The sequence below is a fragment of the Felis catus genome, chromosome C1 (assembly GCF_018350175.1).
Source record: "Felis catus isolate Fca126 chromosome C1, F.catus_Fca126_mat1.0, whole genome shotgun sequence".
NCBI classification, from domain to species: Eukaryota; Metazoa; Chordata; class Mammalia; order Carnivora; family Felidae; genus Felis; species Felis catus.
Window position 1 is genome coordinate 188,341,419 of NC_058375.1, and position 16,559 is coordinate 188,357,977.

The 16,559-nt window shown below is 37.2% G+C and overlaps 1 protein-coding gene across 1 annotated transcript in view; it reads left to right on the plus strand.

Annotated features, from left to right (window-relative positions):
* BMPR2 (bone morphogenetic protein receptor type 2) overlaps positions 1–16,559 on the plus strand; it is a 199,589-nt gene that overhangs the window by 137,649 nt on the left and 45,381 nt on the right. Inside the window, exon 4 of the mRNA XM_003991026.6 lies at positions 16,338–16,448. Within this exon, the coding sequence (XP_003991075.1) occupies positions 16,338–16,448 (111 nt within the window). The remainder of the gene's footprint in view (positions 1–16,337; positions 16,449–16,559) is intronic.

Consider the following 16,559-nt stretch of genomic DNA (forward strand, 5'->3'; position numbering starts at 1 on the left):
CTCATTGGCTTCTTTTTCCAGCAATTTTGTATCTTGTACTAATCATTTTTCAGTGACATTAATAGTCAAGGGAAATTGCCCCTTTTGGGGGATGGGTTGAAATAATGAGCTTAGTTTTGAGTATGTTGTATATATCTCTCTCTAAAATATTCAATGGGAAACAAAGTATATTTGTTAAAGAAGCTCTGTACATACGTGAATTGATTCACGCAGTATTTAATCCATATATTTCAGAAATCAGTCCAGCTGCTGTATTTCCAAATCAAAGAGCTTTTCCTGGTACACACGTTTCTTCTTCCTTAGCTGAACAGTTGAGTCAGGTGGAAGGCAGAGACTCGTTTTCTTTGTTCCCTGTTAAAAATTATTCAGAGCTTTTGGGGCGCCTGGGTGGCTCAGTCGGTTGGGTGTCTGACTTCCGCTCAGTTCATGATCTCATGGTTTGTGGGTTCGAGCCTCATGTCAGGCTCTGTGCTGACAGCTCAGAGCCTGGAGTCTGCTTCGGATTCTGTGTCTCCCTCTCTCTCTGCCCCTCCCATGTTCTCACTCTGTCTCTGTCTCTCAGTAATAAATAAACATTAAAATTTTTTTAAAAATAAAATAAAATAAAAATTATTCAAAGCTTTTTAAGTTCCAGCTCCTCACTGTTGGTTTAGGTAATCAATATTTGACTCTCCTCTAGTTCCCTACTTAAGAATATCTTTTGTTAGACAAAATGTAAAATGTAGTACCTCACATTTCTATTCTAGTAGTTTTTCTCAAGGATTATCTGTATATGACATGCAGAGGAGAAGATACCACTCAAGGCTATCTTGCCTTTTATTCCAAGTAAAACCAGCACTTACGTTCTTACGAAGCATGTTTAAATCACACCTTCTATGAGGTGCTGGGTGGCTCAGTCAGTTGAGTTCTGACTTTTGATTTGGCTCAGGTCATGATCTCACAGTTCATGGGCTCAAGCCCCGGGTTGGGCTTAGTGCTGACAGTGTGGAGCCTCTTTGGGATTCTGTCTCTCCCCCTGCCCCTCTGCCGCTCCACTGCTCGCTCTCTCTCTCTCTCTCTCTCTCTCTCTCTCAAAACAAATAAATACACTTTAAAAATACACTTAAAAGTAATCACACCCTCTACAACCTTTGTTTATGGAGAATAAGATGTCTTTTTTTTTAGTGTTCATTTATTTTTTTTGAGAGAGAGAGAGCACGCTTACAGGGGAGGGGCAGAGAGAGATGAAGACACAGAATCCCAAGCAGGCTTTTTGCGCTGTCAGCATCGAGCCTGATGCAGGGGTTGAACCCACGAACTATGAGATCATGACCCAAGCCAACATCAAGAGACTGAGCCACCCAGGCACCCCAGGATGGCTTTTTAATTTAGATTGCTGGCCCCTGTTTTTTTTTTTATGGGTATTATCCATAAAGAGTTTGATACCATAATTTATTTTAAAGATAGTACCATGCTTGTTAGTTTTGCTGAATAAAATATGGATCGTTTGCAGAAGAAAAGGGACCTAACTGTATATTTTGGATGTCTGTCATTGCTTTGTAATCTGGGGATGTTGTTAACAAAGCCCTTTACATATAGATAAATGCTGAAAAGGGTGCTATTTGAATAGGCACACACATATGAGGAACATTCCTTGATTTACAAAAGCATTTATTCCTTTTGGAATCTGTTTGCAGTATTCTTGTTGGCCTCATGATCAGCCCCAAGCTTCTGCTCATAAACAGCATTCCAGACCTTTTTTTTTCATATCAGGCTGATCTATCTGCCTCATGGTTTTTCAATAGCCCATAATTACACACAACAGTTTAAGTGTACTTAAGAACATCTTTTAAGTGGTTTTGTCTCCCTTATTTGCTTTTGTGGTTCATTCTAAAGAAATCATTTGATTATCTTATGTTGATGATTCTTCTAAGATTTAGATAGTCCAGTGCATTTGATTTATTATATGCCTGTTTCAGTAATCTTACCTTTTTAAAAAAACTTTCAATGTTTATTTTTGAGAGACAGAGAGATAGAACATGAGTGGGGGAGGGTAGAGAGAGGGAGACACAGAACCTGAAACAGGCTCCAGGCTCTGAGCTGTCAACACGGAGCCTGATGTGGTGCTTGAACTCACAAACCGCAAGATCATGACCTGAGCTGAAGTTAGACGCTTAACTGACTGAGCCACCCAGGGACCCCAGTAATCTTATCTTTGAATATTTTGGAATAAGGAGCGAGCAGAGGATAGTAGCTTCTCTTTGGGTAAACTTCCTGGCCATTTAATATGAACTAGGATTCAAAGGTAACAGTATGAAATTGGTGTGAAGTTGATAAGATGCCCGTAGTAAGCTTACATTTTGTAGACAAAGGAAAATAGGTTGAAAACTATCATTTTATTATGCAGTTTGTTTGGCATAGAGGGTAAGGAGGATTTGTATTTCTTCAGTAAGTCTTATGTTATCATATACTAGAATTTCTAAACTCAGACTTTAAGAGAAGCTGGGACACTAAAAGTAAGATGATGGAGGATAATTCTTTTATTTAATTTTTTTTATTTGAGTGTAGTTCATGTACAATGTTATATTAGTTTCAGGTGTACAACATAGTAATTCAGATAATTCTTCATTGATAACAAAACAGGCACATTCTGTATCCCACTAATGAAAAGGACAACCATGCACAAAAACTGGTACGACACTGTGAACCCCTAGAAAGCAAGAAGTGAGCTCTTTTAAAATGATGGCTGTTGGTTTTTGGTTTTTTGGTTTTTTGTTTTTTTTTTTTTTCTGCTTAGAATAAAAATAGTGCAGGGGCATCTGGGTGGCTCAGTCTGTTAAGCGTCCAACTAAGGTCAGGACATGATCTCACCATCTGTGAGCATCTATGAGTTCAAGCCCCATGTCGGGCTCTATGCTGACAGCTCAGAGCCTAGAGCCTGCTTCGGATTCTGTGTCCCTCCCTTTCTCTGCTCCTCCTCCACTCACCCTCTCTCAATCTCTCAAAAATAAATAAACATTTAAAAAAAATTTAAAAAGAATAAAAATAGTGCATATTATTGTAGAAAATTTAGAAAGTACATTTATAAAAATTGCTCAAAATCTTTGTTAACAGGGGCGCCTGGGTGGCTCAGTCGGTTGAGCGTCTGACTTCAGCTCAGGTCATGATCTCACAGCTCGTGGGTTCAAGCCGAGTGACAGGCTCTGTGCTGACAGTTCGGAGCCTGGGGCCTGCTTCGGATTCTGTGTCTCCTTCTCTCTCTGCTCCTCCCCTGCTCATGCTCTGTCTCTGTCTCTCTCAAAAATAAATAAACATAAAAAAAAAATCTTCGTTAACATTTAGGTGCATTTTATTTTAGTCTTTTTTCTGTGTGTGTTTTATAGTAAAACATATCATGTAAAACATAGTTTAACATGAAGTATCATCATATCTGGGTCAAGGAGAATATCCCAGATGACCCCTGTATTTTATCTCTTCTTAATCACAACTCATAATTCCTTCCTAAGGATAGCTATTATTCTGACTCTTATGATAATCATTTCCTTGCTTTTCATAGCTTTTCTATGTTCTGATATATGCCCAAGTTTAATGTAGTTTAATTGTTTCAGCTTTTGAATTTTATATAAATTAAATCATAGCGTCTTCTTTGGTGTCTTGCTTCACACAATATGATGTTTTAAAATTTTGTACTATTGAGGGGTGCCTGGGTGGCTTACTTATTTAAGTGACTCTTTTTTACATTTTTTTAAGTTACTTATTTTGGGAGAGACTGAGTACCAGGAGGGGGAGGGGCAGAGAGAGAGAATCTCAAGCAGGCTGTCAGGGCTTGAATCCACAAACTGTGAGATCATGATGTGAGCTGAAGTCAAGAGTCAGAAGCTTAATCAGCTGAGCCACCCAGGTATCCTGATACTGACTCTTGATTTTGGCTTACAGCATAATCTCACGGTTCATGAGATCGGGTCCTGGTTCGTGAGATCGAGCCCCGTTTCATGAAATTGAGTCCTGCATCGGGCTGTTAACACAGAGCCTAGTTGGTATTCCTTCCCTCCTTTCTCTTTCTTTCTCTGCCCATACCCCACTTGTGCACACTCTCCCTCAAAATAAGTAAGCTTTAAAAAAATTGTGCTATTGAGAAAACTATAGTTCTGGTATTTTTTGTTTGTGTTTTGTCTTTTTAAAAATATAATGAATACAAGTCAGTTCTGCTGTATAATAGTCTATTGTATGGCTATACCACAATTTACTTTTCTATTCTCGTTGATAGATATTTATTTTTTTTCTAATTTTATATACTATGAATGATTCAGTTATCAACATTCTTGAACATATGTCCTGGTTCACATGTGCACAAAATTCTCCAAAGTATATAACTAGGAGTAGAATTGCTTAGTCATTGTGTGTATGTATCTTCAGCTCTAGTAAATAAAGCTGAACTGTTTCCAAAACAGTTGTACCAATTTGGACTACAAGCAGAAGTATATTAAAGTTCTGTATGCCAATACTTTTGCTCTTAATAATTTTTTATGAGGTTTAAAAAAGGTATTAAAATATAAAACATCACCAGCAAATAATTGAGAGGGTTGGAAAAGTATTCTAAAGTCTTTCTATTGCCCAGAAAACAGATGGGCAAAGGCAAATTGTCTAAAATAAGATAATAGAAATAAACACAAAGATGTCACTAATTATCTTAAATGTAAATGAATTTAACACTCCAGTTGAAAGACAAAGAGTGTTTGGATTGATTTTAAAGCACTAGCATCCACTTGCAAAAGAATGGGGTTGATCCCTTACCTCACACCATGTACAAAAATTAACTCAAAATGGATCAGTAACCTAAATATAAAAGCCAAAACCATAGAACATTTAGAACTTCATGGCCTTGGATTTAGCAGTGAATTCTTACCTATGACACCAAAAACACAAGCAACAAAAGTAAAAATAGACAAATATGGACATCATCACATTTAAAAACTTTTGTGCCTGAAAGCATGTATCAAAAAATGAAAAGATAGCCCACATACTACAACATGGATGAACCTTGAAAGCATTGTGCTATGCTAAATGAAATAAACCAGACACAAAATAACAAATATTACATGATTCCACTTATATGAAATATTAGGAGTAGGCAGATTCATAGAAACAGAAAGTAGTTTGAGGTTACCAGGGGCTGGGAGAAGGGGAGCATAGGGATTTATTCTTTAATGGTTACAAAGTTTTTCACTGGAGTGATAAAAATGTTGTGAAAACAGGTAGTGTTAATGATTGCACAACATTGTCACTGTAATTAATGCCACTCCCTTTTACAATCATGAATGGTTAAAAAGGCAAACTTTATATATTCATCACAAGTTTTAAAAATTAGTAATGTAATATACTAAAAACCATTAAATTGTACACTTTAAATGAATGAATTGTATGCTATGTGAATTATATGTCAACAAAGCTTTTAAAAAAAACAAAAATTAAAAACACACTAATAATCCTGTTTAGTTTATTTACAAGAGATACATATAAATCATAAGGATACAGAAAGATAAACAATAAATTGGTGGGGAAAATATATGAATATTAGATATATTAATATCACATCAAATGGACCTTAAGGCATCAAACATTACCAGAGACAAAGAAGGGGTTACTTTATAATGACAAATATTCATTTAATGGAAGATAGAACAATTTAAAATTTGTATGTAGTTAGTAATATAGTTTGAAATACATGCACCAAAAATGGATACAACTAAAAGAGTAGACAAATTCTATTCTTAATTATAATGGAAGATTTTAACACAACTTTCTAGTATTGATAAGCAGTCAAATATTCAATAAACAGAAGATTTGGACAACTCAATGAACATACAGAAAGATGTTCACAAGCTTTTTTTTTTGGTAAGCAGTGTAGTATAAACAACATAAATTGGAGGGTTCTTTATGATCTAGGACAATGTTAATTGAAAAGAAGCAGACCACGGGGCGCCTGGGTGGCTCAGTTGGTTAAGAGTCCGACTTCGGCTCAGGTCATGATCTCACGTCCATGAGTTCAAGCCCCGTGTCGGGCTCTGTGCTGACAGCTCAGAGCCTGGAGCCTGCTTCAGAATCTGACTCCCTCCCTATCTGCCCCTCCCCACTCATGCTCTGTCTCTGTCTCTCAAAAAAATAAATGTTGGAAGTTGGACGCTTGACTGACTGAGCCACCCAGGCACCCCCCAAAAGAATTCTTTACATCCACTAACATTTCCATTTGGCTTTTTTATATCTCATCTGATGTTTACCATCTGTTCATTCATGTGTCCACTTTTTCCACTATATTTTTAAACACATTTATCATAGTTATTTTTTTAAGTCTGATATTTTCGTCATCAGTGATTGTTTCTGTTGATGACTTACTTTTTTTAATGTTTATTTTTTTAATTTATTTTGTTTAATTCTTTTTTGAGAGAGAGAGAGAGAGGAGAGAGTGAGAGAGGGGCAAGAGAGAGAGAGAGACACACAGAATCCAAAGCAGGCTCCAGGCTCCAAGCTATCAGCACAGAGCTCGGTGCAGGGCTCAGACTCACGAACTGCGAGACCATGACCTGAGCCAAAGACAGACACTTAACCAACTGAGCCACCCAGGTGCCCCTTAATGTTTATTTATTTACTTAGAGAGAGAGAGTATGTGTGTGTGTGTACATGAACAGAGGAGGGACAGAGAGGGGGGGGAGAGAGAATCCCAAGGAGGCTCCACGCTGTCAGTGCAGAGCCCCATCTCAGGAACCTTGAGATCGTGACCTGAGCCGAGGTCAAGAGTCAGACACTTAACAGACTGAACCACCCAGGTGCCCCAGATGACTTACTTTTTGAGATTGAACCAGATTTTCTTCTTCACATCTTTTGACTTTTGGTTTAGTAATGAACATTGTGGATAAAAGAAGAGTCTAAAATATTTATGTTCAGAAAAAGATACACTGTTTTGTCAAGCTACTACGATGAAGGGCTAAATGAATGTAGTCTGTTAGCTGTATCTGGGCTTTGCTGTTGGCTTAGTTTGATTCATTTCATTATAGGTTTCAAATGATTTGAGGGCAGGATGAACATTTGCCTAAGTTTGGTTTAAGACCTCAGTGCTTATAGGATTTGTTGTAGTTCTCTTTCTATGCCTTTAGTCTTTGGTAAACCCTATACTCTGGCACTTCAGGAAAGAACTCTCACAACTTTTTTCTTTTTTTAGTGTTTCATTTATTTTTTGAGAGAGAGAGTGCAAGCAAAGGAGGGACTGAGAGAGAGGGTGACAGAGTAGCCAAAGCTGGCTCCACGCTGATGGGCTGACAGCAGTGAGCCCAATGTAGGGCTTGAACCCACGAATCAAGAGATCATGACCTGAGCTGAAGTTGGACACTTAACCAACTGAGCCACCCAGGCACCCGAAAACTCTCTAAACTTTAATACCCCTTGGCCAACCACAGTTGGACACTGTCTTGTAATCAGTGAAAGCCAGCATTGCCCAAAAGGTTTGTCTCAGCTCTCTTGCCCTTCTCAGGCTTCAGCAGGCCTTGTGTACCCACACTTAAGAGGGTTCTCTCAGTTCTCTTGTCCTGCCTCTATTCATACTTGTGAGTACTTGGTAAAGGCCTATAGAAAAGAGTTGGCAGGTGATTGTAAGCTCTTTTTGTGTTCACAGCCCTAGATACTCTTAGCTGTCATGCTGTCCAGTACTCTATGCTTTAAGAATTTGTTAAATGTTCAGCTGTTTCTTCCTACTCACACCTATGGGAGGTGTCCTCTTCAGCTCACTGCATCATCAAGGATAAAGGCAGTTTTAGAAATCTTCTCTCTTAGAAAAGGGTTGTAACTTACTAGTTTTTTTAGTATACTGGTTTCTTTGTGTCATTAGCTCTTAATGAGCTTTAGAGAAAAGATTTTGTAGGTTTATTAAGTGACTTGTTAGGTGTCTTGGCTTGTTATTAGGGTAGAAGCAAAATTTGCTTGCATCCTTTTACATCTTAAGCAGAATTGGAAATAACTTTTTCACATTTAAGCATATCTGATGTGATATTTCATCCTATCTAAACAACCAATAATTGAAAGACTTATCCTTAGGATATAAGGGGGAGGGGTGTTTTTTCCTACCACTAAGAAAAACACTATCAACTAATTGTAAAATGCTGTCAATTGCTTGATGCATCCCACCTTAAGAGATTTTTAGATGAGATCAGTGTCAAAATTGATTAAATATGGTGCTTGCCATCTGCACACATGTGAACTTATTATCCTGGTAGATTATCCACTCAACATCAACTCCCCAATGTTTCTGCCAACAGGCCATTTGAGGAAATCATAGGAGTTCTGTTGTTTGAAAACTCTACATTGGATGGCAAAAATGTTGATATTGCTAAGGTATAGTGTTGGGTAATTGAAGATTCTATGTACTTTCTACTTTTGTGTATAGTAGGAAGTTTTTATAATGAAAAGATTAAAAATAAAGCAAGCAATCTCCCGTTGGCATTTTCTGGTATGAACAAGAAAGCAACGGCGTTGGGGTGACTGGCTGGTTTGTTTGGTAGAACATGGAGCTCTTGATCTTGGGGTTGTGAATTCAAACCCCATGCTGGGTGTAGAGCTTACTTTAAAAAAGCAAGCAAGCAAGCACCTGCATTAACATTTTTAGATTGGATATCAGTGGTTGGGAACAAAATTCCAGAGATGATAGTGGAAAGCTCTCTTTTAAGAAATGCTGTATTTTTCTTCTCAATTATGTTTTGGGATGCCTGGGTGGCTCAGTTGGTTGAGCATCCAACTTCGGCTCAGGTCATGATTTCACGGTTTGTGGGTTCGAGCCCTGCATTGGGCTTTGTGCTAACAGCTCAGAGCCTGGACACTGCTTCGGGTTCTGTGTCTCCCTCTCTCTCTGCCCCTCTCCTGCTCATGCTCTGTCTCTGTTTGTCTCTTAAAAATAAATAAACATTAAAAAGAATTAAAAAAAATTTTTTTTAATGTTTATTTTTGAGAGAGAGGCACACACATACAGAGTGAGAACTGGGGAGAGGCAGAGAGAGAAAAACAGAATCTGAAGCAGGCTCCAGGCTCCAAACTGTCAGCACAGAGCCTGATGTGGGGCTCGAACTCATGAGCTGTGAGATCATGACCTGAGCTGAAATCGGATACTTAACCAACTGAGCCACCCAGGCAACCCCCCCCCCCCAATTATGTTTTTAATGGCACATAAGAAAGAATGTGTGTTGAGTCATTATATTGCCTACCGAAAACTAACATAATGTTAGAAGTAAATTATATCTAAATTAAAAAAAAAAAGTGTATGGAAAACAGAATATAGATGTTAGATTCAAAAAGAGACTCAGAAAAATCAGACTCTGTGAAAAGGTATTAGGGATACCTAAGCCAGTTTGTTTTTATTGTCTTTTTAAAGTTCACATAAACTGATTTTTTTTTATAAACTGATTTTGAAAAATCTATGACTCACCTGCCCTTCCTCTCCAGAAAAAGAAAAAAAAAGAAAAAGAAAAAAAAAAGAAAAAGAAAAATCTATGACTAGATAATCTTAAGGAGTCATTTCAATAAATAAAAAATATATACTCAAGGTTATAAGTCATAGTTTGAGTTATAGTTTAAGCAGCATAATTTTTAGTAGAGTATTCTTTTCTCTAAATAAAAAAAAAGTATGTAAGTACCATATGGTTAACATTTGTAGTGTGTTCAAGATATTGCTCTTCTTCATAGGTTGTGAAACACTTCTGTTGCTTAAATCAGTGACAAAAACAGTTTTTTTAATGGGAATATTTCTGGAAACCTTACTATTTATATTATTATTACATAATTGTATCCTTTTTCCAGAAATTTTTGTAATGCTAAAATTACTATCTAGTAACAAGAAAAATAGACTAGGAAAATTATTCCTATTTTGTAATAAAAGTTTGATAGAATTAAAATATACATCACTTTAGCAGTATGCAGTGTTTTCATAATGTAGTTAAAAATAAGAATATCTAAGGGTACCTGCCTGGATGGCTCAGTTGGTTAAGCATCCAAATTCAGCCTAGGTCATGATTTCACAGTTCATGAGTTCGAGCCATGTGTCCATCTGTGCTGACAGTGTGGAGCCTGGAGTCTGCTTGGGATTCTGTGTCTCCCTCTCTCTGCCCCGCCTGCCACTCTCACTCTGTCTCTCTCTCTCTCTCTCTCTCTCTCTCTCTCTCTCTCTCTCTCTCTCTCACTCTAAAAAAAAATAAATAAACATTTTTTTAAAAGTATAAAAACAAGAATATCTAACCTAGAAGGCCAAATCTTAATGTTCTATCTTTAATAATTTTCACTTGTGTTAAACAGTCTATACTTTTTTAATATACAATGTTATTTTAGAATAGAGAATGTATGCTTTATTACATTTTAAATTTCAGTTTGTAATGTCACATAAACTAAAGAACATTAAGTTTTAAATTCTTAAAATTTTAAAGTGTCAACATATTTCAGAAATTAAAAATAGACTTTTTAGGGGTGTTTGGGTGACTCACCTAGTTAAGTGAGTGACTTGATTTTTGCTCAGGTCGTGATCTCACTTGTGTGATTGAGCCCTGTGGGTTCTGGGCTCTGAACTGAGCATGGAGACTGCTTAGGATATTTTCTCACCCATTCTTTCTCTCTCTGCCTCCCTCTCTGCCCTTCCCCTGCTCTCATGCGGCCTCTCAAAATAAATAAATAAACTTAAAAATTTTTAAAAGACTTTTAAAATAAAACTAGATTTCTCATGACTTCTTATTCCTGATTGAATTTAAAATACACTTTTCATATAAGTAGTGTACTTCAATTCTTTGGGGAATTACAACATTGGCTGTTCATTTGCAGAGATGGTTTTTCCATAATGTCACATTACTATTATAATTTTCAATATTTTATTATTATTTTCTTATATATATATTATTTCTTATATAGACTTAGAGAATCTTTTTTATTAACTCATGTATTTGAATTACACAAGAAAATTAAAACCCATTTTAAAATGCAGCCTTTCTAATTTGAAAATACCAAAACTTTGTTTCATAATAGACTTGTGAATTTTTTTGATCCAGGTAAAGAGCAGCCTCACTATATGAAAAATATAAGTGTATTTTGTCTGTCACATTGGTGGTAAAATTTGGGGCAGGTTTTTGTTTTGTTTTTTAATGTTAACTGAATGAAATTGGATTTAATTGTGTATAACCGTTTTTTGTTTGTTTGTTTGTTTGTTTTTAGATAATAAATCCTAGTGATTTCCTAAGCTTCCACCTTAGGAAGCTAGAAAAAGAGCAAATTAAATCCCAAATAAGCAGAATAAAAGATCAGAAACAATCAAATTGAGAACAAAAAGTTCATAGAGAAAAAAACCATACCAAAAACTGGTTTTTTTGAAAAGAACAAAAAGATTGATAAATATCTAACCAAGCTACTAAGAAAAAAAAGAGAAATAAGTTGCTAATAATCAAGAATGAAAGAAAGGTCATCACTGCAAATCACATGAGTATTAGAAGGATAATAAAAGAATATTATGAACAACTCTTTGCCCACAAGGTTGGTAACTAATGCCTTGAACATACACATCTACCAAAATTCAGAGAGAAATATAGGCATTATCTATTAAAGAAACTCAACCAATAATCAATAACCTTCTAAAACAGAAAGCACTCGGCTCAAGTGGTTTCACTGTTGAATTCTAGCAAACATTTAAAGAAGAAATGATACCTAAGTGCCTGGTGGCTCAGTCAGTTCAGCGTTCGGACTCTTGATTTCTGCTCAGGTCCTGATCTCACAGTTTGTGAGTTCGAGCCCCACATCGGGCTCTGTGCTAACAGTGTAGAGCCTGCTTGGGATTCTCTCTCTCTTCCCCTCTCTCTGCCCCTCCCCTGCTCATGCTTGTGCTCTCTCCCTCTCAAAAATAAATAAATAAAAATTTTAAAAAATAATAAAGAAGAAATGATACCAATTCTCTAAATCACTTTCAGAAAATAGAAGCAGAGGGAACACTTCATAACTCATTCTGTGAAGCCAGCATTACCCTCATACCAAGACAATGAAAAGACCAGCCATACTAGGATATAATATACTAGGATAGAATATTGGCAAAACACATATCAAAGATTTGTGTCCTAAAATATGCAAAGAACTGTTAACAATAGGAAAACAGGGTGCCTGCGTGGCTCAGTCCTTAAGCATTTGACTTCATCTCAGGTCATCATCTCAAGGTTTGTGAGTTCGAGTTCCACATCTGATGAGCTCATGCCCTGTTTTGGGTGAGCTTGAGCCCTGCTCTGGGTGAGCACAAGCTCCATTCCGGGTGAATGTGAACCTCACTTTTCTCTCTCTCTCTCTCTCTCTCTCTCTCTCTCTCTCTTTCTCTGTCTCCCCCTCTCTCCCTCTCTTTCTCTTTCCCTTTCCCTCTCTCTCCTTCTCCTTCTCTCTCTCCTTCTCCTTCTCTCTCTCCTTCTCCTTCTCTCTCTCCTTCTCCCTCTCCTTCTCTCTCTCTCCATCTCCATCTCTCTCTCTCCCTCCATTTCCCTCTCTCTGCCCTTGGTGGGATTCTCTGTCTCTCCCTCTCTCTCTTTGCCCCTTGCTCACTAGCGCTCTCTTTCTGTCTCTGTCTTTCTGTCTCTCTCTCTCTCAAAAATAGTGTCACATCCCTTCCACCTTCATTGTAAAAGACAGTATTACAGAAGAAAAACAAATAGAAGTTTAACATATATACTTCCTGCATACATGAGAGATTCCCAGGAAAATTGAGTAAATCTCTGAAGTAGCCCAAGTAACCAGGGTAAATACTGTCTCCAGCTAAGCCAAAAGAAAATGGGGAAGGGGGAGTGGGTTAAGGAAAGACCAGTAACGGATTGTTACTAGGAAAAGCACAGTAAACAAGTGTATGGTTGTTATGTAGATTTAAGTCCTTGTCTTCTCTATTGATAAAAGTTTCAAGAGTTTTAGGGGCGCCTGGGTGGCTCAGTCGGTTAAGCGGCTGACTTCGGCTCAGGTCATGATCTCGTGGTCCGTGAGTTCGAGCCCCGCGTCGGGCTCTGTACTGACAGCTCAGAGCCTGGAGCCTGTTTCAGATTCTGTGTCTCCCTGTCTCTGACCCTCCCCCGTTCATGCTCTGTCTCTCTCTGTCTCAAAAATAAATAAACGTTAAAAAAAAATTTTTTTTAAAGTTTCAAGAGTTTTAGTCATTTTCGTCTTCCTAGTACCTAGAGGGAGACACCTTACAAATGGAGATTTTCCTTACAAATGTAAATGCCTTTTATAAAAGGGTAACTTCTACTTGGTTTTCAGAGCTGCTTCTGTGTCTGGTGTTCCTTTTTTCTCTTAATTTTATTTTCAGTGTTTATTTTTAAGAGAGAGAGCACAAGCAGGGAAGGGGCAGAGAGAGAGGGAGACAGAATTGGAAGCAGGCTCCAGGCCCTGAGCTGTCAGCACAGAGCCCTACACGGGGCTCAGTCTCACGAACCGGGAGATCATGACCTGAGCTGAAGTCAGATGCTTAACCGACTGAGCCACCCAGTTGCCTCTGTGTCTGGTGTTTCTTAAAAATAACCAGCTCAAGATAGTCCTTATGCCAAAGAGGCATATTATGAGGTATTATATTCTGCCACCCTCACAGCCACAATAAAACAGAATAGATTGTGTGGCTTAAACAACAGAAATCTATTTTCTCACAGTCCTAGTGGCCAGAAGTCCAAGATTAGGGTGCCAGCCTGGTTGGATTGTGTTAAGAACTCTCTGGCTTGTGGATAGCTACCTTCTCACCGTTTCCTCACATGGCAGAGAAAGTCCTCTGACATCTCTTCTTATAAGGGCACTAGTCCTATCATGAAGGCCCCACTCCCGTGGCTCACCTAAACCTAATCCCAAAGGTCCCATCTCCAAAACCCATCACATTGTGTGTTAAGTCTTCACCATATGAATTTTAAGAGAACACAGTTCAGTCTGTAATACATTTTGTTTATTCATTCATCGGTTTATTAACATTCATGTTGTTTCCACTTTGGGCTATTATGATTAGTGTGCCATGAGCATTCCTGTAGAAGTTTTTGTTTGAACACTTGTTTTCAGTTCTTTTGGGTATATGCCAAGAACTTCCAGAATGTTTTCTACTGCATCTACACTATTTACATTCCCACCAGCAATGTACAAGAGTTCTAATTTCTCCATATTCTTGCCAACACTTTTTATTTTCTGTTTTTTTTTTTTAAATTATGGCCATCCTAGTATATGAGAAGTGATATCTGATTGTAAAATGAGTTTTTATATGTAGCTTTCTCCCTATAATTTATTCTATAGAAGAAGGTACAATTATCATTATGTTAAATGATAAGTATGTAAATATACTGCAGATTAAAACATTTTTTTAATGTTTATTTATTTTTGGGAGAGAGAGTGTGAGCAGGGGAGATGCAGAAAGAGAAAGGGAGATACAGAATCCAAAGCAGTCTCCAGGCTCTGAGCTTTTAGCACAGAGCCCAACGCAGGGCTCAAACCTAGGAACCATGAGATCATGACCTGAGCCGAAGTCAACGCTTAACCGACTGAGCCACCCAGGCGCCCCAAATATACTGCAGATTAAATTATTGTTACATATATTGATGAGTGCTGAGAAATACATAGAATTTTTGAATCATTATATTGTGTACACCTCAAACTAATATTAACACTATATGTTATACTTGAATAAACAAATAAATAAAAATTAAAAATAATAAAGTGACTCTGGGTTTAGGTACAAGCCTGGAGTTTGACTTGCTAAATGAGTAAGTATTATAGTGCACCAGAAGATTCTTCTATAGAGATATTGTTTTGACATTGTAATATTCAGTTGTGTTTAATTTGACACAAATACATCCCTTTAGAACAGGAATGCACATTGGAGGAACTCTTTGTTATAGAAGCTTCTGACTTTGCCAGAGGCTTCTAGTTTGATACAACACATAATTGTAATGTCCAAAGTGAGAAAGATTTAAAATAACATATGCTTGAATTTGAATGTAAAGAATTATTATTATTTTTTAATGTTTATTTATTTTTGAGAGACAGAAACAGAGCATGAGCAGGGCAGGGGCAGAGAGAGGCGGGGGGAGACACAGAATCTGAAGCAGGTTTCAGTCTCTGAGCTGTCAGCACAGAGCCCGACACAGGGCTGGAACTCATGAGCCATGAGATCATGACCCAAGCCAAAGTCAGATGCCCAACCGACTGAGCCACCCAGGCGCCCCTTGAATGTAAAGAATTATTAAACAATGATGTTATCAGTCATCAAGCCTACCCTCTGGTCATTATTACCAAACAGTGAATACCTTCAATTAAAAAAAATATATGAACAGCTATTTTCATAGGGTAACTCATTCCATTTTAGACAGCTCTATTTATCAGCCATAAATTCTTGTGCATACTGAGTTAAAAACTGCTGTCCTTGAACACACACTGATTGGATCTCGCTAGCTGTTCTCGCTAGCTGTTAAGTCCTTTTTTCCACATAAAGACAATTATTTATCTTCTCTAGTGTTTTTCTTGTTCCACACCAGACACTTCAGTTCTTTCTACCCATCACAATTTAGAGTTCTTCACTATTCTCTTCTGAATGTGCTCCAGTTTGTGGAAATCCATCCTAAAGTGTGTTTCATCTGGTCCACAGAATGGAACTAACACATAGTATAGTTTACATGCTTGTAATGGCCCTGTAGTTTAGATATGTGTGTTCCCTATCTGCAGGTGAATAACCTTTGGCTCAGACAGGTGAAGAAATTTTCCCAAGGTCATGCAATAAGTGGAAGAACTGAGTTTTAAGTCCACTTCAGATTTCATTGCCTGTAAAGCCATGTTCTTTTCATTAATAATCATAATATCAATATTGATAAACTACCATTTATTGCATAAATAATATATACTCAACATGGTACTAAGTACTTAAACTCCCATCTAAGCCTCACAGAAGACTTTTGAGGTAGACAGTACTGACTTTATAAATGAGAAAATTAAAGATCAGAAAAGGCAAATAATTTGCCAAATTCCACTAAGAGTGACATAGTCAGGATTTAGAACCAAATGTGATTCCAAAGACTGTTCTCTTAATATTGTATTATTCTGCCTATGCTGTTCCATGATGTAGTTGATATTCATTAATTAGCACAGCCAACAGGTGTTTCAGCGTTGTAAATCTATAAGATCATTTGTATGATTAAAAACACATAATTTGTGACCATCACAAATTTATTATTTTTCTTTAATTTCCTTTGATGCAAAAACATTGCTGATTAACTATATATTGATATAGCCTTTCTGTCAGTTCTTAACAAAATGATAAAATAAGAAATAACTGTGTTTTAAAATTTGTCTTCTTTTAGGTCCACCTCATTCATTTAACCGAGATGAGACAATAATCATTGCTTTGGCATCAGTCTCTGTATTAGCTGTTTTGATAGTTGCCTTATGCTTTGGATACAGGATGCTGACAGGTAAAAGTATCTCCTTTTGTTCTTTTGTATCAAATATACCATTTAGTCAGAATCAGTTTTTTCCTTTTTAAAGTTTCTATGCTAAAAAAAACCTCTGTGCTACAGTAGATC